The sequence below is a fragment of the Electrophorus electricus genome, chromosome 24 (genome assembly GCF_013358815.1).
Source record: "Electrophorus electricus isolate fEleEle1 chromosome 24, fEleEle1.pri, whole genome shotgun sequence".
NCBI lineage: Eukaryota > Metazoa > Chordata > Actinopteri > Gymnotiformes > Gymnotidae > Electrophorus > Electrophorus electricus.
The window spans coordinates 7523245-7548153 of record NC_049558.1 but is presented as its reverse complement, the minus strand read 5'-3'; the positions used below and the strand labels follow the sequence as shown (position 1 = coordinate 7548153).

The 24909-nt window shown below is 41.8% G+C and overlaps 1 protein-coding gene across 2 annotated transcripts; it reads right to left on the bottom strand.

Annotated features, from left to right (window-relative positions):
- Positions 1–87: 87 nt before the first annotated feature.
- phactr3a (phosphatase and actin regulator 3a) lies at positions 88–24459 on the bottom strand. 2 transcript variants are annotated; one of them, XM_027017909.2, is made up of 12 exons: positions 24210–24459; positions 10841–11002; positions 10099–10254; positions 9576–9791; positions 9263–9482; positions 8804–8946; positions 8211–8364; positions 4160–4215; positions 3655–3716; positions 2950–3090; positions 2567–2643; positions 88–2180 (listed from the first exon to the last, which is right to left on the bottom strand). In XM_027017909.2, the coding sequence occupies exons 1-12, from the start codon at positions 24313–24315 to the stop codon at positions 2165–2167; spliced, it is 1509 nt and encodes a 502-aa protein (XP_026873710.2). In that variant the 5' UTR covers positions 24316–24459; the 3' UTR covers positions 88–2164. The 2 variants fall into 2 exon arrangements, with proteins under 2 accessions (XP_026873710.2, XP_035378154.1); XM_035522261.1 differs by having other exon boundaries at positions 9263–9425.
- Positions 24460–24909: the final 450 nt, after the last annotated feature.

The window sequence follows — 24909 nt, the reverse complement described above, 5'->3', positions numbered from 1 at the left end:
TGAGAAAGCCATTTTCTTATAAAAGAGGCAGTTGTAATAACATATAAAATGTAAAAAAAGGATTTATTCATGAATTGTTAACCCCCCTCCTTACATTCAGTCCCCATAGATATGTTTACTGGTCAGTTATAAAATAAAAATGGTAATTCAACATAACAAATGCCATAATATTCACAGCAGTAATGTGTCACAGGAACACAAACCTCTTTGTCTTTTTTTCACTGCAGATCAAAATGGTTTTCAGTGGTTTAACCTTGACAATCTCCATCTTAGTTTTTTATTCAGAATCAAAGGGCCTTATTATTCCAGATCTGTTAAATGAGCAAAGCTGTATTTTAGACAACAGTTACCCAATTAATGCAGTTTTAGGGGATTTTATTTATATTTTTTCTAGCTCTAAAATTATTGGGATTCCAGAATTAATAGGTGCTGATTATAGGCCTATGTAATGTTTCTAGTGTTGTTTTAAAAAAAAGTCTTAAAGTTAGCTCTTATAATTTGTCAGGGTTAAGCATGCATATTCTAACACTTCTCTCCATAACGTCTGTCAGTCGGGGTAGGGGGCGGATGGGGGTATATTCTGAATGTTCTGTGACTTCAGAAGATATTCTCATCAATTTTATATAGCAAACCTAAATCCCAAATCACATACCTAATTTTTTTTTTTGTATAATTAAGGAGATATTTGTGTTTTCTTTTGTGTTTCATAAATTTCATATGCAAAATTTGCCTCTTTTCCTTAGGGCACATTCACACAACAGATAGAAGTGGCCCAAATCTGATTTTTTGTTTTTTTCTTTAAAAAAAAAAAAAATTATTATTATTTATTTATTTATTTAGGCTGTTCACAATATCTTTTTAATGTGGACTATATATTAGTCTGAACAGGTCAGGCTCGTAAAGTAACCCGCATATGTCAAAGAACAATGCTTCCCGTGGCATGCTCATCCAGAGATAAATAGTCCACAGTAACAGCCACTTGCCTAGAGTTAATGCTTATGTTAATATGCAGTGGAGGTTGGCTGCAAATTCAGGAACAAATATCCCGCAAACAAAGAACAAATGAACAACAACAGTAATTTATTTGCTAATCTCTTTGTATCAATTACATTCATAGCAACATGCAATGCCACAGGCATTTTCCTATAGTTATGATTAGATGAGTGCTGCTATAGACAAACATGAAGCATGCATCAAATGTCTGGCTATCCTGCCACTGAAATGCTCCCTCCCTGTAATCGTCTAGCAGTTAAATGTGGCCCAAATCCAATTTCCTCCATGTGTGGTGCAGAATTATCATTTGGACAGCAGTGTAAACAGCATCTAATCATAACTAAAGGAACACGTTTGTGGCATTGCATGTTCTTAGCAATGTAATTAGTGTGCTCAAAGAGATTAGCAAATTTGTTCATTTGTTCTTTGTGGGATATTTGTTTCTGAATTTGCAGCCAGTCTCCACTGCAGATTAACAAGCGCATTAACTTTAGGCAAGTGACTGTTGACTTCATTTTGACTCTTTACTTCTGGATGAGCGTGCCACGCGAAGCATTGTTCTTTTGTGTAGCTGAATAACTTTAGGAACCTGTTCAGACTAATGGCGGGTACAGGTCAAATTAAAAAGTGTGAATGTAGCCATAGAGATACTAATTACTGAAAATAAGACAAAGAGCATTTATAAATGTATTCTGAAGACAAACAGTGCTTACAAAGTGTTTCACTTCCAGCAGCCCCCACCCCCAAATACTGACATAAACAACCCTGTTCAGACTTAATTTTGTACACTTGATATGAAACTCACTCAGAATTCCTAGGCTCATTCTTGAGTGACATTTTTTCTTTCTTCCTTCCTTCAAATGGAGCTTCTCACATGCACAAGGCTTGATGTCTTTCAGCAGCTATTTAAAAACTCCATTTGAAAAACAAATCCTTAGTAAGGACTGTAACTTCTTCAGCCCCAGAGCAGAGGTGTCCACAGCTGCTGTTCTCTCCTCAAGGTGCTGTGCCCCTGCTCTGGAGACTTAGCCTCCATCATTAACAGCACCCAAACACCGCCGCCCTTTGGTCAAGACCAGGACGCTGGAAGAATAAGGACATCCTGTGGATGACGTCATCTCCAGGATTGTACGTCTGTTTTAACTTTTTCTTCACAGAAGAAAACCCTCTTCTATGGTCTGTGAAACCTGCACATGGGAAGATTACAAATATTAGCAAGCGTACGTTTCAAAAGATGACCATGGTCTCATTACACAAAGCTTGACTATAGTGTTAATTCATGGTCTGTTCTTGGCAATATGGCATTAATTGTAAGAGCATCTCAGTATTCGAAGGTCAGCATTAAGAACAGAATTAATACCCTTCATACGACAAATGGTTTAAATGAATATCACTTATAAACAAAATGGTCTAAAACAAGATCATTGTACAATTTTTAGTCCCCTATACTATATTGAGTGCTTTGAACCCCAGTCAATTTGGCATTTAACTTCTGTCTATCTTTAGCTCAGTGTTTATAGCTCAGTGAACTATAAATAGCATGGACACAGCTGTCAGAGCCCTGCACACTGACCTCGTTAGGTGCTTGCTTGAAGCATGCACCTCCATCTCAGTGCTTTTGAACTCGTTCAGCTCTTTTCGGATGGCTGCCTGGGGAATCACAAATGCAAAGCATTTTACAGCATCCACAAGTGCCTTGCACAGCAACTGCATATAAAAATAGTACAGCTATAAAAACAGCTCAAAATGTATTTAGATTTACTACAAAGGAAAATATTGACCACTACACAAAGGTGACCTCATATAATGTACAAGCTATGCTTTACACCTTAGTACTTGCTTTTCCACTGAAACATGAATATGTCTGACAAGAAAAGCACATGTTGGTATAGCATTTTAGTTGTCTAGATGTAGATTTTCATCAACATTTGATGGCACTGCCTTCTTGTCTTATACCTTGTCAGCTGCAGACAGCCTGGTCCATGGTTTGTCAGCTCTCCTGTCATAATCCTGTGCTTTAGCCACCTCGACATAGTCACTAAAGCGAATCAGGATCTTTCTCTCTCTAAGTTCGTCAACTGTTGGCCTCTGGTTGAGCTAAAAGACAAAAGAAATAAATATATACTGTTCTTATCTACTTATCAGTCACGTCACACATATTCATGCATGTCTTAATTATTTGTGTATATACTGTACTATATGTCTAGAATTTTATATATTATATATATATATATATATATATATATATATATATATATATATGTATGTATGTATGTGTGTGTGTGTGTGTGTGTGTGTGTGTGTGTGTGTGTGTGTGTGTGTGTGTTAATTTCTCTAATTCCTCTCTAAATACACTGGGTACTCAGTCTGAGAATAACATGAATTCTAAGGATTAGTAACTCCAGGTCCTGTGACACTTACAGTAACTGCAATACAGCATAAATTAAAATAGTACATCAAAAAAACTAAACTTGCAATGCTTACTTTCAAGATGCTGTGCCTATTTTTACTTTAGTGGACACTAAAATATTTATTTATAGACAGATTTGTACACACAACCATGACATTGAAAAATATACATGACTGGTTTTATATATCTGACATAGGCTGCAGAATGAAAAATATAGTCTATTGTGTAGCAATATGTGAAGGTTGCTAAACCTTTTTGTTCAGCCTCTGTTTTATTTCTCTCCTTTCCTCTTGCTCAGTCTGGTCATTCCGCTCTGACAGAAAGCAGAGACAAAAACAAATTAGCACTAATGCTTGAGTGACACTAATTTATCAGAGGTTGCAAAATGACACTTTTTTCGTGGGCTCCAATAATCAGTCAAAGAACCATCATCACCTTCAGCTAAGAAGTGATTGCGTCATCTGTTCCACAAATGCTGATTTGCAGTCTACTTGACACTCAAAGCTTGTAGACAATGCAGGACTCATGTAGCATGTTTGTAATTATAACTATGATTTTTGAATTAATTTATTGATCAAATGGACTTTGCAAAGGAAACTAAAAAAGAGGCTACATAAATAAACCCGCAAATCTATTGCATTTTTGATGATGTACAGCAAATCTTTTCCGCATGCAAATCTTCCCGTACTCAACGTGTGATGGAAACAAGTCATAACATCTCATATTTTGCATTGCATTTAAATTAACACTACTCACGCTTTAAGATATTTCTGCTTTCCAACTCCTCAACGGCCGGCCGCTGACTGAGTCTCCTGCGAAAAAATACCAAAATCACGTTCTGTACCATCATTTCAGTTTAAAATAAAATCCTGCACCGTAAAATCTAACGTCTCAGTTAATTTCCATGGAGAGTGACAGCCAACCGCCTTCCCGATATTGCAAAGGAAAGTTTCTCCGTCTTGAGCGTAAAACCTGACTTCTTGAAATGCGCTCCACATCTGTTTTGCCAAAGCGATGCGATTCACCGCTAAACTGTTCAGTTCTTCAGTTGATTTACTGCGTGGATGACTGTGGTCATTTTAAACTCTTATTTTTTACACTGCAACGATCCGCTGTTGTTGGCCAGCATTTAAGCCCCGTGTCCTTTGACGATCCTTTTAACAGTCCGACGCTTGCTGAGGCAGGCTCTTTACGCCGCAAAGAGATGTTATTTAGCCTGGAGGCGGTAGGCTAGCCTTGTGATTTCTACGTCCCATTCCAGCGGTCTCACAGTTGTCTATTCCGATTTAATTTGATTCAAGTTCAAAATTCACGAATTATTTCAAAGAAACCGAGACAGCTAATCCCGTGCTGTAAATTGTCGCGTAGCATTAGCATTGTATATAATTTTAACCATTTATTAACATCAGTAATGTTTAGTAGCCTATCATAAACACTCACAGGGCATACCATAATACAAGTGTAGATGCCCTTTTGTTTACACTTAGGCAGAGCCATTCTATAACATGCTAGAAATATTTTCCATAAGACTATTATGATCTGAAGCACTTCTACAGAGATTAACCTGGATAATACATTTGATAAAAGTCTACTGTATTGGACATTGTTACCTGAGCTAAGTAGCTTAAAAGAAGCTCTTTACAATGCACAGACCTTTAGTCGAACAGAATTCCAACAGATGTGACATAATTAATATTTCATCACCTGAAATGGAGACTTACTCCCAAAAGCCTCTGGAAGCTGATTGGATATTATTGACTTGTATCTAGAGTTGCTTGGTAACAGTGATTCATGGTAGCCCAGTGAGGCCCAGGTACTCAGGGCAACAAGATGTTTATTTGTAACTTTATTTCTACCCCTCAGTAAACAATCTTTTCTTTTCATCACTTTTTGTTATTTTCAACAAAAATTGTATATACCCATGCATGGGCTATCTAGGGCTATCTATGGTCCTCAGTTGCACACAGTTACTTTGAGGGGGAAAAGTAGAAACAGTTGCCCTTTATCACATTCTCTCTCTCTCTCTCTCTCTCTCTCTCTCTCTCTCTCTCTCTCTCTCTCTCTCTCTCTCTCTCTCTCTCTCTCTCTCTCTCTCTCTCTCTCTCTCTCTCTCTCTCTCTCTCTCTCTCTCTCTCTCTCTCTCTCTCTCAATAATAGAGATTAAATTATGTCGTGACCAAAGTAAGGGTTTGCCTGTGTGGATGGCAGCAGTAATCTTAGTATGTGTTAAAGGATAACTAGATGGGTTGTAGTTTACCCATTACCATCCCACATGATTCACAGCATATTGTATTTTCTTTTGTCTCACACTGAAACTATATACTCTTCTCTGTTAAAATGCTTAAAGTTATGAAATGTGGTTCATATGTTACTCACTTTATATTCGCTGTATAATGTATTATCTATTTCCTGAAGTTAAATATAATTCATTAGTTTTTATGAGCTAAAATTTAAAATTTGGTCACCAACAAGACAACAAAACTTATTCCATTTCCTGGAACAAAGAAAAAAAAAACACTTTATCTTTATATATTTTTTTAAATATTAGAAAATCAGAGTTGAAAGAATCGGCAGGTAGATTTTAAAATGTATCGTGCCTAATCAAATCCTTAAGAATAGGTTATTCACTGCTTTATATTACTGTGAGCACCAGTTCAGGGATTTAACATGGAGGTGGGGAGGATGGAGGGCCATCCATTATTCACTGGTCTGAGCTCTAAAAATAGCACAGTGCATGTCATGCTTTTGTAGAAGTGCAGAGCATTGCAGGCTAAAGATAGTAAGGTCATGACACTGCATTGTCAAAGCATCACTTTGCCATCTGCAGATGCAGGATTCTGACTTGGGTTTGAAGCTTTGAGGAGGGGTTGTCATTTTTGCTGATCTAAGTCTAAAACCTCTGGGTTCTGGACCTGCAGGCAGAGATATTTATGAAGTGTCTAATAAGTCTCAATCAGTTTAGTCAGCCCATTCATAATCTGCCAACAACCTGGGAGAGGATGGAGATTGACAAATGTCTTCCCAGATGGGTAAGAAGCCTGCCAACTTCCTGTTTGATTTAATGGACAGCAGATGGTACAAATGGGATTCAAACAAAGCTCCAATAATAGGGCTTACATCCAAACACCTGGGTTACCCTAACTATCGATATAAAAAGCAAACACTGTTGTTGTTTTTTGAAAATAACTATTTTAAGCAGAGACACTGGGAGGCAGACAATACCTCCACTCAGTCTCAGATATTTATTGGAATCTCATAGTTACTCCAAGTGCTTTCTGGAAAAGGACTGATAAAGCCTGGTTTAATGAAATTAAGTTATATGAATAATTGGTAACTTTCCACTTATACTTATTATGTCTGTGGGACCCATATGATTTAAATTTGCTTTCTGAGAGGTGATTTGAAGTGAGATTAGAGCAGCATTTAATTAGATATTTATAGTAGAAAATGAATGTATCTGTGTAACTAAAACCTAATTATATTTAGCCTCAAGCCCGTGTCATTATTTTCTTATCTGAAGCTGTATGGTTAATAATATTACATAATAGCTGTGCTTTGTCCAATGAAACGATGGCCTGTTTTAGGATGAGCGAACAGTATGCTTAGACGTTTCAGCACTTTGTGTTATAGCATAATCAAAACATCATCAAAAGATAGGATTACTAGTCGGCACTGACAGTTCCTTCTAAGAATCAGCGCAGAGCTGTTTGTCTGAGCAGAGTAGTGGGTGCTGTATTCAGGGGTGAGCAATACCAAGCCTAATTAATTATTTAAGAGGAGGAATGACCAGACAAGTACCTCTGAGGCCTATGCAGCCTTAGAGCATGGCTGCATTGCCTAGCATATCATAATAATTTTCATGCACTTTCGATGGTCATAATTTGAGTATAAATGATCCGTATGATATGTGAAAATAATCCACCTGCAGTTACAGTATTAATCGCATCCACAGCTTTTTAGGTGTCACAGCGCAGTAGCACAATGTGTTAATTCTTCCAACTTATCTTACTGACTGAAAGGTTGACGTTGCGACTTCACAACCTAGAAAATTCAATTGATCAGTCTAAAACCTGCATATCGCATGTGATAGAAGGCCTGGATGGATGCAGTTTAGCATAAATCCCCTACATTTTTTGCCAAAAAAAAAAAAATCTTAAGCACATAGTTCCAGGACTATCACCCATTCATAAGTGTCAAGGAAGTTCAACATATGACTTGTAAAACCTTCACTTTCAGTCAGGAGCAGCTTCTGTGTTCACAAATCAGATCCCAGCTCACCTCTATAATCCCCACTTTATTTACCTTAATTTACTAATACCAGCCAGATTACTGCTCATCTTCCGCACAGCAGCATCAGGTGGGCCACTCAGTCTGTCTATATGGCATCCCTGTTTTACTGAATCCCACCCTTACTCATCACAGGCCATATTGTGTCGGGGCTCAAAAAGGTCATGTCTGAGCATGATGTCGGAGCATTGCAACACCAGGCAGCCAGAAGTTTACAGTCTGGCATGTTGTGCTGTGGATTAAGCCATATGCATGTTCACAGTGAGAGCAAAACACAGTAGTTCATATATTCAACACTTATTTGTCACTGTATTTGTTATCCATCTTTTTTTCTTTGTTTAATGAAACAAAGGGACCGTTACAAGTACCAATGCCACTGTGACTAAATGTAAATGGCCAATTTGCAAAGTTACTTGAAAACCGCTCTGATCTGGCAATGGCTGTATTGCCAGTGTTTGGGTCAGCTGTCCTTTTGAGCGTTCTGTAAGCCCTGGAGAATCCCACCCATATGGCGACCTACTTGGCGAGCTTCGTTTCGATTTGCTGACGGATCTCTTGTCTCTCCTGGTCGCTACGTGCGGGGAAGATGTTCCTGTCCTCCAGTTCCTGCTTGCTGGGCCGATTCCTCAGCTTCACGGCCAGCAGCTCCTTTCGCATTCGTCGTGGCAACGTGCCTGTATGCAAGGAACACTGGGTCACGGAGATGCTTTTACAGTGAAAGGGAAAAGCACACCAAAGTGCCACAGTGCTTCCTAAAGTATTACAGCAGCCAACCTTATTAACCTTATTAAACTTATTAAGGATCCTTATTCATCATGTATCCTTTTCTGTCATATTTACCATAATTGAAGATGAAATACTGGGTCATAGATCAATACTTTTATCTTGGGAAATATAATTATAAGTAAATTTAAAGTAACTTAACGATTTTTGGTCTTATAACCCTGACACAAGATAACTCTCTATTTACAAAAACAAAAGCCTTCTCTTTTGGGTAAGTATTAGTCAAAGAAAGAAAACGTTTGTTCAAATTACCTGAAAACAGAGGACACTGTTTTCATGTAAGTCACATTGTTTTCAATGTTCTTTGTTAATATGCTTTTCGTTATGTACCGGAGATGACGGACTCGTTCCAGCTGTCCATGTCGTATATGATTCCTGAGGCGTCAGTGAAACAGTGGCTCTGTCTCACATTCTCCTTGTTCTCCTCTGCCTCCTTCCTGTTCTCCATCTCTCCGCTGGGTTCTCGCTCTGTACTACAAGAGCGAGAGAGAGAGAGAGAGAGAGAGAGAGAGAGAGACGGATACAGTCATTTCACACCCAGTCAGAACCCTCTCTGCAGTCTTCCGCAAGATACCATATCATCACCTGAAGCATTTCTTTCTGCTTTCTGAAAAATCACCTCTTAAATGAGGGTGACTTTTCAACCAGGCACTTGAACATCAAAAAAGTCTTCATATAGTGGGAGATAAATGCTGTCCTAATAACAGTGCTGTTCTCTTGCTACCTGATTTACCAGTAACCAGATAACCAGTATAGGATCTTCTAGTTATAGGCGAAGTCCTCACTTACCTGTCCTGCCGGAGCTTTGTTGCCAGGGCACGGTGCAGTTCCTCAATAATACAGCTAGGGGGCAGCGGAGGATGCATGGAGCCTATATGTGGTGAGCTCATGGGATTTGAGAAAGGTCCTCGCAGCACCACAGGACTGGGGCCCTCCAAGACTCGAGGCATCTCTTTAGGGAGGAAGGAGTTGGGCTGAGGCACAGTTGTGTTGGCGACTTTGCCTGGGTCTGCACAGCCAAATATGCACACACAGGCATGCACAGTTTCAGTTATCCATCTGACTGTGTCAACTGTAATGTTGCTGAAGTGAGCCAACACACCTTCCTCAGTGCAAAGCTGAGAGACTAGAACGCTGCGGTTGCTCGGAGGAGACTGTCTTTGAGAGACTGTCTCTTTTTCATCTTCTTCTCTCTCCTCCACATTAGCATTCAAAGCCTCAGCGTCAGCTACTGAAGTGGCTTCGGCCTCCTCCTCTTCCTCTACCTCGTTTCTAATAGGCTCTTCTGTCATCTCACCGTCTTCCAAGGGATCTGCAACTGATGGTCAAAGCACAAAGAATGGTTAAAACTTGGCGAACACAAGCCTTGACTTGTATACGCAAAGATTAGTGAAGAAAGAGACTCTGTCGCCACCTATTGGTCTCTGTGTGTAGTTTAAATTAAACCAGTCTTTGTGCCACAACGTATCTCAACTTTGCTTTATCTTTTGCAATATTTCTTCCTCACATGTTTTATACTTATACACATCTCAAACCTTTTTTTTAACACAGTCTGCAAAGCTGAACAGACGAGCTGTTGTGGCAACACTGAGTCAGATGTCTGGTGGCTGCAGATGGGTCCTCACCAATAGCGAGATGGTCGTGCTCCGAGCTGAGGTACTCCATACTGCTGATGCTCAGGATGGGCCCCTGGGAGCCCGGCAGCCGGAGGTCAGCATCCGGAATTCCCTGAATGGGGGAGCTGGGATCTGGAGAGTGGAAGCCACAGGCCAGCGCCACGTCTGCACACACAGAGCCACAGCACCATGCTTTCAGCTGCACATCAGACACGCTATTTACCAGCGGGCAAAAATCACACACGTACACATTCTGACTTTTATTTGAGACACAAGTTGCGTAGCCTTTGAAAAACAAACCTACAGGTCAGCAGCGCTGCACTATGTATCATTTGTTAATCATGATCACAATATTGGCCTTTATGGATACAGAAGGTTACGCTGTTCATATGGATTCTCAAAAAAAAATCACGATTTTTATAAGATCGCACTGGGAATGTCCTGACTGATCTCAGATGAGTGTTCTGAGGGTGAGTCGATGACAGACTTCACTAGATCCAAGTGTAAATTGTTTTGGCCAAAATCATCTTTAATCACATCACATCAAGAGCTTACTAATGCATTTCTAATACATGGCTGGGTAATCACAAAGTACTACATTGCTCATATAGTGCGGTGCCCACACTTTCATATAGAAAAGAGTGTTTTTTTCTCCATCCATTCAGACCGGGCTTTGATGCATTGCTGGGGTCAGCCGAGCATTTGGAAGCTTCTGGAAGCGGCCCTGCGCGCAGCAGCGGCGGTGCATCACCTGTGGAGCTCTGCTTCATCTTCTCGTGTTTCTTTTTCCTCCACTTCCATGGACGGAAGAGCCGACCCAGCGTGGCCAGCTTGCTGTGGTGGCGGATGGGGGGAGTGTGCACTCCGCTCACCAGGCAGCTGGAGCGTAACACCCTCTCTGGCTCCATCACGTCTACACATACACACACACACACACACACAGAGGGAGGTGCAGGCAGCGTCAATGCACATGCTTTTTGCACTCACTCAGGGCCCAGAACTGTAAGAAGCACACAACAGGTTCTCAATGGAGTAACGCTGGGGTTTGGCCTGGGGAAGACAATTGTTTAGGTCTGCAGAAGGCTGGGTGTGGCTGCAAGGTTTTGTTGGAACAGAACAGGAAAACTAAACGAGTATACCAAATAAGAAAAAAATACATTATTTTGTATACTAAATTCTACATTTTTTTCTTTCTATTCTTACAGGTATTGTGTGGCAAATATGTTCTGCCTTATAATGAGGTAAAACCACATTAAGGAATCCATCCCTATCAAAGCTACTGGAGGACAGCAGGAGGGGGCTTATGACGTGTTTGTACCAGCGTGCATGACTGGCTTTGCTCTCACCTAGCTGAGTCTGGGTCAGAGATGGTGAAGCAGATGGGCAATGGGTGGCTGGAAGTGGACATGCCCACTCTGACCATGGAAGTGAGTAGGTCTGGTGTACATCTAGCCTACTGCTAGAGTCCAGCAGTCTGAAGTGAGTAGGTCTGGTGTACATCTAGCCTACTGCTAGAGTCCAGCAGTCTGAAGTGAGTAGGTCTGGTGTACACATAGCTGGAGTCCAGCAGTCTGAAGTGAGTAGGTCTGGTGTACATCTAGCCTACTGCTAGAGTCCAGCAATCTGAAGTGAGTAGGTCTGGTGTACACATAGCTGGAGTCCAGCAGTCTGAAGTGAGTAGGTCTGGTGTACACATAGCTGGAGTCCAGCAGTCTGAAGTAAGTAGGTCTGGTGTACACATAGCTGGAATCCAGCAGTCTGAAGTGAGTAGGTCTGGTGTACACATAGCTGGAGTCCAGCAGTCTGAAGTGAGTAGGTCTGGTGTACACATAGCTGGAGTCCAGCAGTCTGAAGTAAGTAGGTCTGGTGTACACATAGCTGGAATCCAGCAGTCTGAAGTGAGTAGGTCTGGTGTACATCTAGCCTAATGCTAGAGTCCAGCAATCTGAAGTGAGTAGGTCTGGTGTACACATAGCTGGAGTCCAGCAGTCTGAAGTGAGTAGGTCTGGTGTACACATAGCTGGAGTCCAGCAATCTGAAATGAATAGGACTGGTGTACACATAGTCTACTGCTAGAGTCCAGCAGTCTGAATTGAATAGGTCTGGTGTACACCTAGCCTACTGCTGGAGTCCAGCAATCTGAAATGAATAGGTCTGGTTTACACAGCTAGAGTCCAGCAGTCTGAATTGAATAGGTCTGGTGTACACCTAGCCTACTGCTGGAGTCCACCAATCTGAAATGAATAGGTCTGGTGTACACCTAGCCTACTGTTGGAGTCCAGCAATCTGAAATAAATGGTCTTGAGACCTACAGCTCTTAAAATTATATTCATGTGTGTAACCCTTTGCTCTGCAAGAAAGATAAGATATACAGTAAGACAGAAATAATTTTTAAAAGACCGATAAATAAACACAAACAAAAATGATAGCACATGGTTACACCCAGGAATGTGTTTCTGTTCAAACAGCCTGTAGCGAACACTCCGTTCACTAAGCAAATGAGTCAGACTTCGCATGCTTCTAAAACAGGGTTGAGTGGGCAGAGGTGCCGTCAGTGAATCTGGGAGAGATACGCTGCATGGCGCATATGGATGTCCTCGACCCCAGAAAGGGTGGAAACAGGTCAGTCGCCCTTGTGTATCTGGACCGAGTCCATGGCAGTTCCTAATCCAGGTCAAGCCCTATAAACACAGCAGCATGGCGAGCTAGTGGAGCTGTGGTAAGCGCCCAGCTGTTACTATGGTTACCGCTCCTCCAGATGCGTAGCTGAGCCGCGCCCCCTTGGAGGCAGAATCCGAGCGTTGCACGAGGGGCTGCTGCTATGTGGAGGACAGGGGGAAGTGGGTGGAGTGTGTCTGCAGAGAGAAGGGGGTCTGTTGCTATACGGAAGTGCTTGCAGAAGATCCGAAACAGCCAATCGTTGAGCGGCTATTCATAATATATATATAGTCGAGTATGCCACCCTTTTAAATAAAAAGAAAGGGTGCGTATCATGCACGGAGCTGAGATAAGCTGGAATGGCTTTGTCCTGTACCGTCATTTCCAAAACTGGATATGGAATGCAAATGCAATATTTCAGTGTTTGCCATGAGGTTAGGCCACTGTAACATAGGATGCGGTTTCACAAAACATCACTGCACCCAAAGGCTAAAAAAACTGCTGATCTACTTTCATTAAATTCCTTTGTGTGGTACTGGAAAAGCAGAAGAAATTCACTGCAGCATGAGGACCACTGGGAGCTTTTCACTGGAAAGCCATGGGAGACCAGCTATTCATGAAAGCAATTACAAAGAGCAGAGCAAGGCATTTTAATCATACACAGCCAGTCAGCACATATAACGCCAGCGCGAAGTGAGAAGGAGTCATTGCTCTGTGCCAAGCCACCACAGTACCTGCCAAGTGGCCACCAAATCTTTATATTTAAAATAAACCAAAATGTGTGTATGTATATGTATATATATATATGTATATGAACACCTGAACAGTATCTATAGTTCACCTAATATAATAAGTAAAATGTATCATTTTAAAAGGTAAGAAATGGCATATAATCATGCAATTTTAATGCAAAAACAAAGAAGTGTAACATATATTTGGTCTTTAAAAGGTAAAGCCATCGTGATTTGCTTCTCAAGATTTGGCAGCACAAAATGTTATGTTGCTCACAAAAGATGCGGGGCACGCCAATTCTGTGAGCTACAAGCGTGTGCGAGATCAAGAACTGGTCTAATGCAGCCAGCCATCACAGCAGACTAGGAGGGACCGGACAGCCACTTTCAAATGGTGTCTGTTCTGTGTGTGGCTATGTCAGCAATGCATCCCAAAACCACTAGCTCGTGTGGGCTGCCCATTCTTAAAAACACATTTTTACTCATCTGCACACGGTGCATTTGGCAATGATTAATTATCTTCATTCATGTAGAGGAGGGCTCACTATACTAATAAGCTTTCTTACTATCAAAAAACAAATATCTATGTCTTGGATATATATATATATATATATATATATATATATATATATATATATATATAGATATAGATATATATATAGATAGATAGATAGATAGATAGATAGATAGATAGATAGATAGATAGATAGATAGATAGATAGATAGATAGATAGATAGATAGATATAGACATTATCACTAAATACAAAGCATTTTTTAGCCTAATGTTTAAATATATTTTCTGTAAAATTCATTGACTTACGCTGATTATTATGCAACCTGAACCTGTATGGTGAGGCGATACCTCCATTTTCAGACAGGAGGCTGACCAGTCATTAGAAGAGGTCCTCTATAAATGGTAATAGAGTTGCTATTGGCTGGCTGGCTCTCCTTTGATGCCTGATTAATCTATGTATTCGTTCTCAGCCTTGGAGAAGAGCCCATACAATCGGGCAGAGGGTGAAGCCTCTTCATCTGGTAATGCTAAGTAAATGCTGAGAGGCTGTTATTGTAATGTTACCCCAGAGATGAAAGAGAGAAATGGGGGAATATTATTCAATTCATCAGAGACTGCGAGGCTGAGGATGTGGTCTTAGCTGTTACATTAGTGATGGCCCTCCCTTACGTGTGCTCAGACCGGGATGTCTAACAGAGAGTGTTGGTAGAGATTGTCCTGGCCACTAATCTGAGAGCTGTTTTATATTGTAGTTGATAAGATGTCTCTAGAGAGATCTGCTCCAAGGCCAGTGTCAAGGGTTAGCATCTGACTGGAACAATAACAGAAGCTTCCCGGGGTGACCAGTCCTGCACTGACCGCCTTCCCTGTGTATAAGATAAGCAGTGGTGAGACAGCCGTCTCTTTGTCTATGTGACCTTTCTTTGTATATTTGCTGGTCTAAAAATATGACAACAAAAGAACAGATCCCACTAGGATTACAAAAAATGAAGAAACATTGTCACAAGTGTCAGGTTGTGAGCTCAAAGGCATAAATGTGAATGACAGTCCTCATGATGTATTACAACCTGATCTACTTATGTGCCATGGTGTGTGTGTGTGTGTGTGTGTGTGTGTGTGTGTGTGTGTGTGTGTGTGTGTGTGTGTGTGTATAAAGGCATGTTGCCAAAAGTAGGATAAGAAATATGGAGCAGAAGGTGAGAAGCTACTATCAACAGTGAAATAATACATATGGAAAAACAACAAAAGAATAATCTTTAGAATGATTGACAGATCAAAGAGACTACTGTCTACTGTCTTCGATTGACCCAGTCAACAAGCCTAAGTGCATCATAAAGGTATGAATATATAATAACATGATAATTAAACACACCTTTGAATTAGCACACACGCTAAAGAATCCAGAGCAAAGGTTTTTCCAGTCTCCCTTATAGTCTGGAAAACCCCACAACCCCATGCGCATCTTGTGTTTCAGCCTGGCGTGAAAGTTGCCTACAGCTATGTGGCATTTTTTCATACAAAGCAATTAAATTTAGGCACTATCTCTGTCCAATCCTATGAACTTCCATGCCTCGTCACCCCTGGTCTGCGTCATTTTTCCAGCTTTCTCCTTCACATCCACAAATGTTCGCAAACGTTCGCGCACCTTCAGCATCCGATGCACAAGAGACTGGGAGGCAGGTAGCTTATGCGGGAACACTGCAGATTCCCTGTCCTCGGAACAAATGGAAGCCCTATCATTTACCCCCTAGCTCTACAACTGTGCCGCCATCTGTTTGCAGACAACTGCCTCTGCTATAGCCTCCATGAGAAGTCAGAAAATGGAACACGCTACTCAATGGGACCCTGCTTACAACTTTCACTCAGGTTAGAGGGATTACACATGCACTTTGGAGAGATTGGGCATTAGCAAATGTAATACATAGCTCATCTGTGCGATCATAATTTTGAAACATTGAAACATTAAAGGACCAATTTTGATTTCTAGGCAAAGACAAGCATTACTTTAATAAGCCAAGGACGGTTAGGTAGTTTTTGGTCTCAATGTGTTCATGAGAGAGCATACAATATCATGGCAATGGGAAAATAAGAATAGAAAAGGACAAACATGTAGATAAAAGAACCAGAACGTGATATATAGCTCCACTGTGAGTCACACCAGCTGTGGTGGTCTCAGAACAGGAAGAACCTACTGCGTGGGAAGCAACAGAGACTGACTCTTTCACTCTCTCTCTTTTATTGTTTTTTTTTTTTTTTTTTTTTACTTTCTGTCTGTGCAGTGAACACAGAGACAATGTGCACAGATCCGTGCGGTGCTCAGACCTGAAATTCCCACGTGTGTTATTAGGTAAATAATTTCAAAGCATTGTAGAGGTTCTCCTCGCCTCACGCACATTCTTGCTCTTGTCCTGTTCGATCATAGACGTGCAAGGCCTCAGCCGAAGAAAGTAATTCCACAGGATGATACGCACCCTATAACGTAGCGACAAAAGGTGAAGTTTGCCACTTTTGCGACAAGAGACAATACTGCTGGAATTAGGTTGTCTCGCTTAACGCCAATGAAAAGGTTATGCGTGACACTAAGGATGGTTGCCATATAGAAGGAAGTTGAGGAGCTGTAGAACGGTTCTGGAGCAACTACACGGCACTACTATAACATATCGAGTTCTCTCAGACCTGTTAGTCATCCTTTCATGTTTCATCAGAGACCTAAAACAATGGCCTTGGACACAAGACTAATATATATTAGCATTTCTAATGTGTTCAGTGCTTCTCTTCTCAGCTCTTTTGTTCCTCACTCAGCAGTGGTGAAAGCAAATGGAATCAGGTGGGTAGGATCTCATGTGAAATATTATTGCCTTCTCGCTAAACTGAATCTGGCCAATTCTAAAAAAACATACATGCAGTCTAGAATCTGATTCGCTGAGTTTAAAAACATGGAAACAATTGGCTGCAGTCGTTCGATTTTGCATAAGTTACAAAACTAAATTAAGCAAAATAGACCAGTCAAGGCAACTGGTTCCCATTAAGCTGGCGAGGTCGACGCATCAAGGGTTGTGCAGCTTTGCAGCGATTCCTGATTAGGGCTTTCCAATCCAACAGCCTGTTACAATGCAAGAGTCACTTCTGTGCTTCTATTCAACTCAACCTGCACCGACACAATTGGAGCTCTTATCTAATGAAAAAAAAAAAGAGCCAGCAATACTCAAGCTTTCGCAGAATTGAGCCAGAGGCATTCCTGCAGGATGAGCATGCAGTGCGACATCTCTGTGTGAGTGTAGCATCTGTGGTAATCCGGTTGGCCGTGGCGCTCTCTATGGTGCTGAAAGCCCCAGAGCCGCGGCACAGAATGAGCTGCTTTTGGATCACACCACTGAATCCTCTGTTCTACTGTAAGTGAATGAAACATGCTACAGCCAAATAAAGGGGGAAATGACTTTTAAGTCTGCATTTGCGTAGGTGTTTGGATGAATGAAACAGCTGCATTGAACTCACTGAACCTTTTTTTTTTTTGGTGTTTTATTGTCTATTATAAAGGGAACAAATAAATTCAGGTGACCACCTTTCGTATGTGGATACGTGTTATGTGGCTTAATGTGGTGTGACCAGTGCTGTTTCAGCGCCACTGCTTCAACTAGTGGAGCTGATGATCGCACCGAATGGCGCCACAGATTGTGGCTAGGAACTGAACCAGTAGCCGTCGTTCTAATGAGTAAATTCCGAATCCTGCCCTCTGTGTGTTCTTTGCCTGCTTGCGGAACTTCCGTTTGCCCCATGATTCCTCATGGAGCGCATTGGAGTCACTTAAACATCAGTCCCACCCTACAGTCTCTCCTCATTGTTCTGTTCATTCTGCCTCCCTCCCCCTTTCCATCCCTTCCTCTTGCTCTCTTCTCCCCCCCCTCTCTCTCTCTCCCCTTCCCTCTCTCTCTCTCTCTCGCTTAGCGCTTTCCCTGTCTCCGTGAGCCGCATCACTGTCATTGCTCTCGCTTACGGTTTAACGTGCGGCGCCTCAGCGGGCGGTTCCGCTGATTCACTGCCAAGCCACCAGAGCCCCCTGCACAAGCCGCCGCCATCAACGCCGAAGCCCACTCCGGCGGCACTTATGGACGGGCTACGTGGATCCCGAGACACCCCCCCCCCCCCCCCCCCCCCCACACCCAGCAGTTCTGGTCTGCTCAGAGAACAGAGAAGTGTCCCATCCCTCATGTCTGCATTCAACATGAATCACGCCGTTGGGCGTCACACCGCAATGTGATCGGGGGGTAAAAGGGCCAGGAGATGCATGATTCATGCCTCCACGACCCTCGCAGGTTGCCTGTTTGTTCCCTGTTCTATTGCTCTGCAAAAAGATGTAAGACCTAATTTATCTACAAAGCAGTTCTTCTTGAAGACTGCACAGTATTCTTTTTCTCTAACTGGTTCTATTTAGGATCTTTGATTCAGCGGGAGTGGCCACAGGGGTGTGTTAGATTGTGGTCCTCGGGAGGTACTTTGTATCAACTTCTGTCTCAGGCTGTGGCTTTTCACGCACAAGCACTCACACAGTTCTGGTTAGACCAAGGAAAACCAGGACTCCACAACCGATCATTTTAATTAAGTTTTAGCGAATTCATTCTTTGCTAAAACACAGTAGTTATAAACATGTATAAGCTAAGCCTTCCAATGAATCACATTTCTGTTGCAAGTGCAGTGAATAATCAGAATAAAGTGAATAATCACTGGTTATACCAGTGAGCGTCATCTGAGGGTATCATGGGTTAATAAAGTGAATAATCTCTGGTGTTACCAGTGAGTGTCATCTGAGGGTATTACGGGTGCTTCCAGGCACAGGCTAGAATCCTCCACTTAGCACAACATGACTAATCACAGTACAAATAACTGTTAACTAATGATGCATCGCTTTTTTTCCAGGCTCAGAGGAACAGTGCTCATTTCAGTGGATGGGACAAGAGGTTTTGCTCTCTGGTTGCCAAAGCCGTTACCTATCTGGACAGAGGAGAGCTCCCATAGAGACACGTCCACTCAAGGACTCTTACGGTGATTGAGTAAAACTGCTTCTGGTGCACTTTACAAGGTCAACTGGACACCATAGCACAAGCAGCCCACCAAACCTCCATAGACTTAAAGTATAGGAGGAATCCATTCATGTGTTATGTGCACTTATGTCCAAACCTATGGCCGAAATCAATGGACTCAATGACGTTTGCCCCAAATTCTGATACTAACATATCAGCTTCCATATAAAACTGTCCCTGTTTCATGATGCAAAGCTTTTAGAATTAGGCCAGTGGTTTCTGTGTGTGTGTGTGTGTGTGTGTGTGTGTGTGTGTGTGTGTGTGTGTATATATATATATATATATATATATATATATATATATATATATATATATATATATCCTCATGAATTCTGTGAAATTCTCACAACCCTGCGCTTTATCTATCGAACGCAGACATACCCCCCCCACACATATCTACTCTTCTTTCTAACCTTTATTTTTCTCAAAGAACCCAGTAATCATGCGATATCAAGACCCAGTAAGGCTGCAGTGTTTGGAATGACCGACAGGAACATTTTCCCTACTGTAAACACCAACACTGTTGCCTGCTGTTTTAACTGTTTTAACTGTCTACCTGGCCAAATATTTTAAGATATGTACTGTACCACCCAATTTAAAATGACTTTTTGGAGAACAAATGACGCAGCCTTAATTGGAGGTACCCGGAGCAGTCGGAAAAGTAGTTTAGCCCAGGGAGAATGACAAGGTGGGTCGGGCTTCCATGTCATACAGACCTATATGACCGCACAATGTTCGTGGCAGTCGAGAAAGGAGCCATGGTGCTGGAGGGACTGCCGCAGAGATGTCAGGGCAAGGTCAGGGCTTTTAACAGAACAAGGCTCTTTCCTCCTGCCTCTCGCACACATGCAGCTGGAGAAGACACGCTGACAAACAGCAGCTCCAGGGAGGCAGCCAGATTGACAGCTGTGTTCTTTTTGTTGTCCAGGACTGAGAAAAGGTGGGAGCTGGTAAACTGTTGCACGGCAAGGGCAAGACTGGAATCCTCCTGGATGGTAGCTTGTACCGGGCATCCCTCATGCCTACTTATAGAAATTAAAAATGGGAGGTATGCATCAGGTATGCATGATATCGGAAGTGTATTAAAAGTGAGCAGCTAAACAAGTGTAAATATAAGAAATGACACATAAAAGCACACAGGCATGGCACATGACACTAACATTTCTCTTAGCGAGTCTAATATATACTAATGCAGCGATGTAATATTCTCACCCATTGTTTCCATCAGTTATGCTGTTGGATTCACATTGAGTTTATTTAAAGGATTTTGTGGGTTCATGTCAAAATCATTTGTATTTCATACATTAAGCTACGGGTAGGATACTTATATGTTACTGACTTGTTTTTATGTTTGTAATTGTTCAAAACTGGTGCAGTTGTGCACCATTGGATAGCCATCATTTTAATTCTTTGAAAAACGTTTTATTTTAAATCACTGTAGGAAAAATGCAGATATTGTGTTTTTAAAAGTAGATCAGATAGATCTCCAGCTATATATTTTCCACAACCACTCATTAATTGTTTCTTTTAACATCTTCCAATTGAAAGCAATTGCATTTGATGCCTAACCTCAGCTGAAGGCCATGAATGGCATTTTCTAAATAATAGCTAATGGCAGCGTCCCTTATTCAGATATGGAGTAACCCCTGTGGAACTCAGATATTTTGGGCACTTCCCCATCAATATTGCATTGTGACTGCTATATTAGGGTACACGTTGTATCACGACACCTGCTTAGCCTACCGAACACATGACCCTGTCTCTCAGATTAATGAACTATTACAAATCCCAGAGTGAGGACATGCAAAAAAAAAAATTAGAAATAGATAGAGGGTCAAGTTACACAGAAAAAATGATAACTCATAGACCTCGACCTTTGACTCGCTTACGCTGGCCTGCATTGCACAGCACCTAGCTCTAGAGAGCAGACGCTCTCCCCGTATTCGATCCCACTGATGAGTCATACTGGCACGGTAGCATGCGGCTCTGACCAGCATTCAGACCCAGGCCTTGGCAGCAGGAAGGAAGCAAACTCCAGCAGGATGGTGCATTAGATACAAATGCCCCAAAAGAGGCACAAGTTACCTTCATATATACAACACGAGTGTGCATTGAAAGAGCTTTGTTCTGAGTTTTGGTGACTTGATTTGGCATGGTTCCATGAAATTATAGAGGAATCATAAATATTACCAGCTAAACACTGCTTCTATACACCAACAGGTCCAGGAGATCTAGTATATGTGTTTCACATAATACTTAAAACCGAGTGATGCTATATAGCGCAAATGCCGCAATTTGTGAACTCATGAGTGTCCACTGCTCTAGACCCGTCAGATATCATTGTGGTAGTTTCTGTATCAGACTGCGCATGGTTGTCGGAAATGTGTTCCGACATTGTCCCCCGACTTGTAAATTATTTACATACATTGCATACTTTCAACAGCCACTTTATTAGAATCGGCTTTCACCTTTTACCTACACTACCCGGTCACTTTGTTGGGTACACTTACCTCACAGGTGCATTTAATAAGTGTAAGATGACAGACTGCAGCATAGGTATTACCATGCATAGATCATCAGCCACCATCTACCCCATTCATCACTGGCTACTTTCTGACCAAAGGATACACTGACCACAGGATCACTGCCTTCTCATACACTCGGATCTCATACCTGGTGTCAGATTATTCTCAGCCCACCTTTATAACTGCCGTGGTAGCACATTGGTCATAGATGCTGATCTGGAACGGTTTAAACACAGCAGTGTTCCTGGGCTTTCTACACATGTCAGTGTCACTGCTGAGTTGGAAATTCACCGCCACCCAAAGATATCCAGCCAGTAGTTATCCTATAATCAGAACCTTCCTAATGATGAAGGATCCAAAGATGGCTAGTAAACTGTGTTGACCACAAGATGTACCTACAAGGTGGGTGTATCCGGTAAAGTGGCTGGTGAGTGTATATGTCATTAAATCCATAACTTGTCTAATTTCACTCAAGTTCTGTACAAATAATACTAACAGTGAGGTCATCAGAGGAAACAAGCTTTTAAAAAATTCATTTATGCTCAGGGTGGCTCTTGTGCTTCTCGATTCAGTCTCAAATACAACAGTGACATTTGTTGTTGGAGACCCAAAGATGACAGCTCAAATGTCTGTGAGTGGTTCTCCACAAGGTTCCTCTCCTGTCTTGATGACACTCTCCCTGAAGCAGGAGCTCCCATAGAAGAAAGACTATAGCAACCCCAAACTGAAGGACCTCCTCTGTGCCGATGGGGATGAACGAGCGGTGAGAGCTCCGCCTCCACCATGACGCAGCACGTCTTCTTCGGCAGACATGAGAGAGTTTGGCCGTATGGCGATCGGGCTTTTAATTAATTGTCACTTAGCTGAGGGAAAGGCCTAGGCATTACCCACACTACCTTCTACTGGCATGAGTCAATGAGAGGCAGGAGTCATTAGCAAACCTCCAAAGACTCACTCCATTACTCTCTTTCCTCGATTCTCAGCTTTTCTCTCTCCGTCTCTCTCTCTCTCTCTCTTTCTCTCTCTCTTTCTCTCTCTCTCTCTCTCTCTCTCTCTCTCTCTCTCTTTTTTCTTTGCTGCCTATAATTAGGACATTTCTACACTACCATACGTCATCAAATGCATAATTTCACAGGACACATTAACCTGTCAATCAGTGCAGACTACAGAGCCGCAAAGAGCACAGTATCACTAATCAGAATTCAGCCTGGATATTACATCTCAGATTAAAAGATCTAAAATTACTCATGCACGCCCATGAAAAGTGTCACGTACGACACATATGAGGTGTATTCCAACTGTGGAACACACTGGTGGGTGGACAGTGAGTGACACCTATAGTGTTACTTGCAAGAGTTGAACAAGTTACTTTCGGGTGTGATTTTTGTTCACTACTTTAACAATAAAGATAAACAGAACAATAAAATTGAATAAAAACTCAACAATGCTATCCAAGCACATTCTAAATATAAATAAATACATTCATAAAAGGAAACATCACCTCTCCTCTAGGACCTGGCTAGTAATAACTAACACTGATCAAGACTGGGGAGAACGAGGCTGTCAGCCTACATACTCAGACTAACAAACTGGGATCCATTACAATTGTGTCTTTGTGTTGGACACCTGCTGATAGTCCACTGTGCCAGAACAGGAGGTCCTTGTGTGATCACCATATAACCTAGGAGGTCAGATTCCACATTTTGATTTTTAAAACATGGCATGATTTAAGGCTGTGTGGACACTGGTCAAAACCATAGAATGCGTTGCATCTGTGAAACCTGAAGTAGAGGCTGAAGCAAGTCTATATATCACTGAAACATAATAAAACCTACAGCAGCAGTAAAGACCCACCTCAGACCTCAGACAGACCTATGGTGCGCCAAATAGTTTATCTAGCCAAAGGGTGCTTCAGTAAATGAACCTCTTCTTCAACAAACCACAAAGCGGATATGATAGATTCATACACTGAGTTGGTCCATTCAATGGGCGCCAGTCCCCATTCTAAAAGAGGTAACATGCGCAGTCGCCAAGCGGAATATGCCATCGGCAAATAGCATCAGACACCCCAGCGATTTGTGCTGGTTAAAATATCCTTCTAATATAATTATGGCACACGTTCCATACAAACCTGATTTTCTATACTAATACAGTATAGCCGTTGTCAATGATAGCTTTAGGCAGGGAAAAAAAAAGAGATATGCGTTTTTCTCCACTAAAAATACAGGCAACACAAAGCATTCCGTCTGCTCAATCACAGACTGAGACAGTGACATTCAAAATACAGCCATGGTAGCACATGATCTGTGTATTGATCTGTATTTTTACAAAGCTGCTGGATCGCCTGTAGCTCGAGTAGCCTGTTCTAGAGGACCAGTCGGTGAAAATACTCACACTCGGAAATACTCCAAAAGCAACATAACTGAATAGATTTCAGTATTCTTGTATACTCCGTTTCACAACATTAGCGCCAGTTAAGTGAATGCCATTTACACCGGTTAGGGACGCCTTTGGAGTGCAATGCACATAGAAATGAAAAGAGATTTAGTTTCAGCACTCACGCAGGCTGTTTCTAATGGAATCTAAACACAATAAGACATTTCATTAGCTTACCTGTGCCGTGCGCCGAATCGATGCCAGACTCAATGAGGATGTTCGGGTCACTTTGAGATCTACCTCTATGCAGAACGCATTTGTCTGTTTCGCTCGAGGAAGCCATGGAGATGTGTTATAGCGCAGGTATTGGGAATCAAATATTTAAAACCCTAGGAGGCAGCCAAGGTCAGCTCACACCGACGGTAACGTGGCGGTGATCCGGTCTGACAGCCGCTATGAGCATCCAGCAAGCATGCTTGAATTGGAGGCTCGGTGTGTGTGGAGTGTGTGAGGATGCGCACGCCTGTGGATGAGGGAGGGAGAGTGCGCGTATCTTGATGAGCTGTTATTGTGCTTGCATGAGTACCACTTTTAATCACAGCAATGAACAGCGCCAACACTGATTTATTGACCGTAAATGAATGGCAACACGACATCTTTTTATAGAGCTCCAAACTCTAAATCGGCGTGCAAAATTAAAAATAATATTTGCAAAATTTCAGTGTCTGTGCATCATTCCAGCGTTAGTAGGGTGACACCGCAGGCAGAGGTTTGTATTACAGTTCAGGGTGGATAAAAAGACTTGCATACAGTTTTGTCTGTGTACAGTAATACATCGTAACCATAAAATTAACGTCTAGATTTAATTGCAGCATGGATAAACGTCACCTTTATTTAGGCGGTAGTTTTGTTGACTAAGCAGGCTATTTATTTTTCT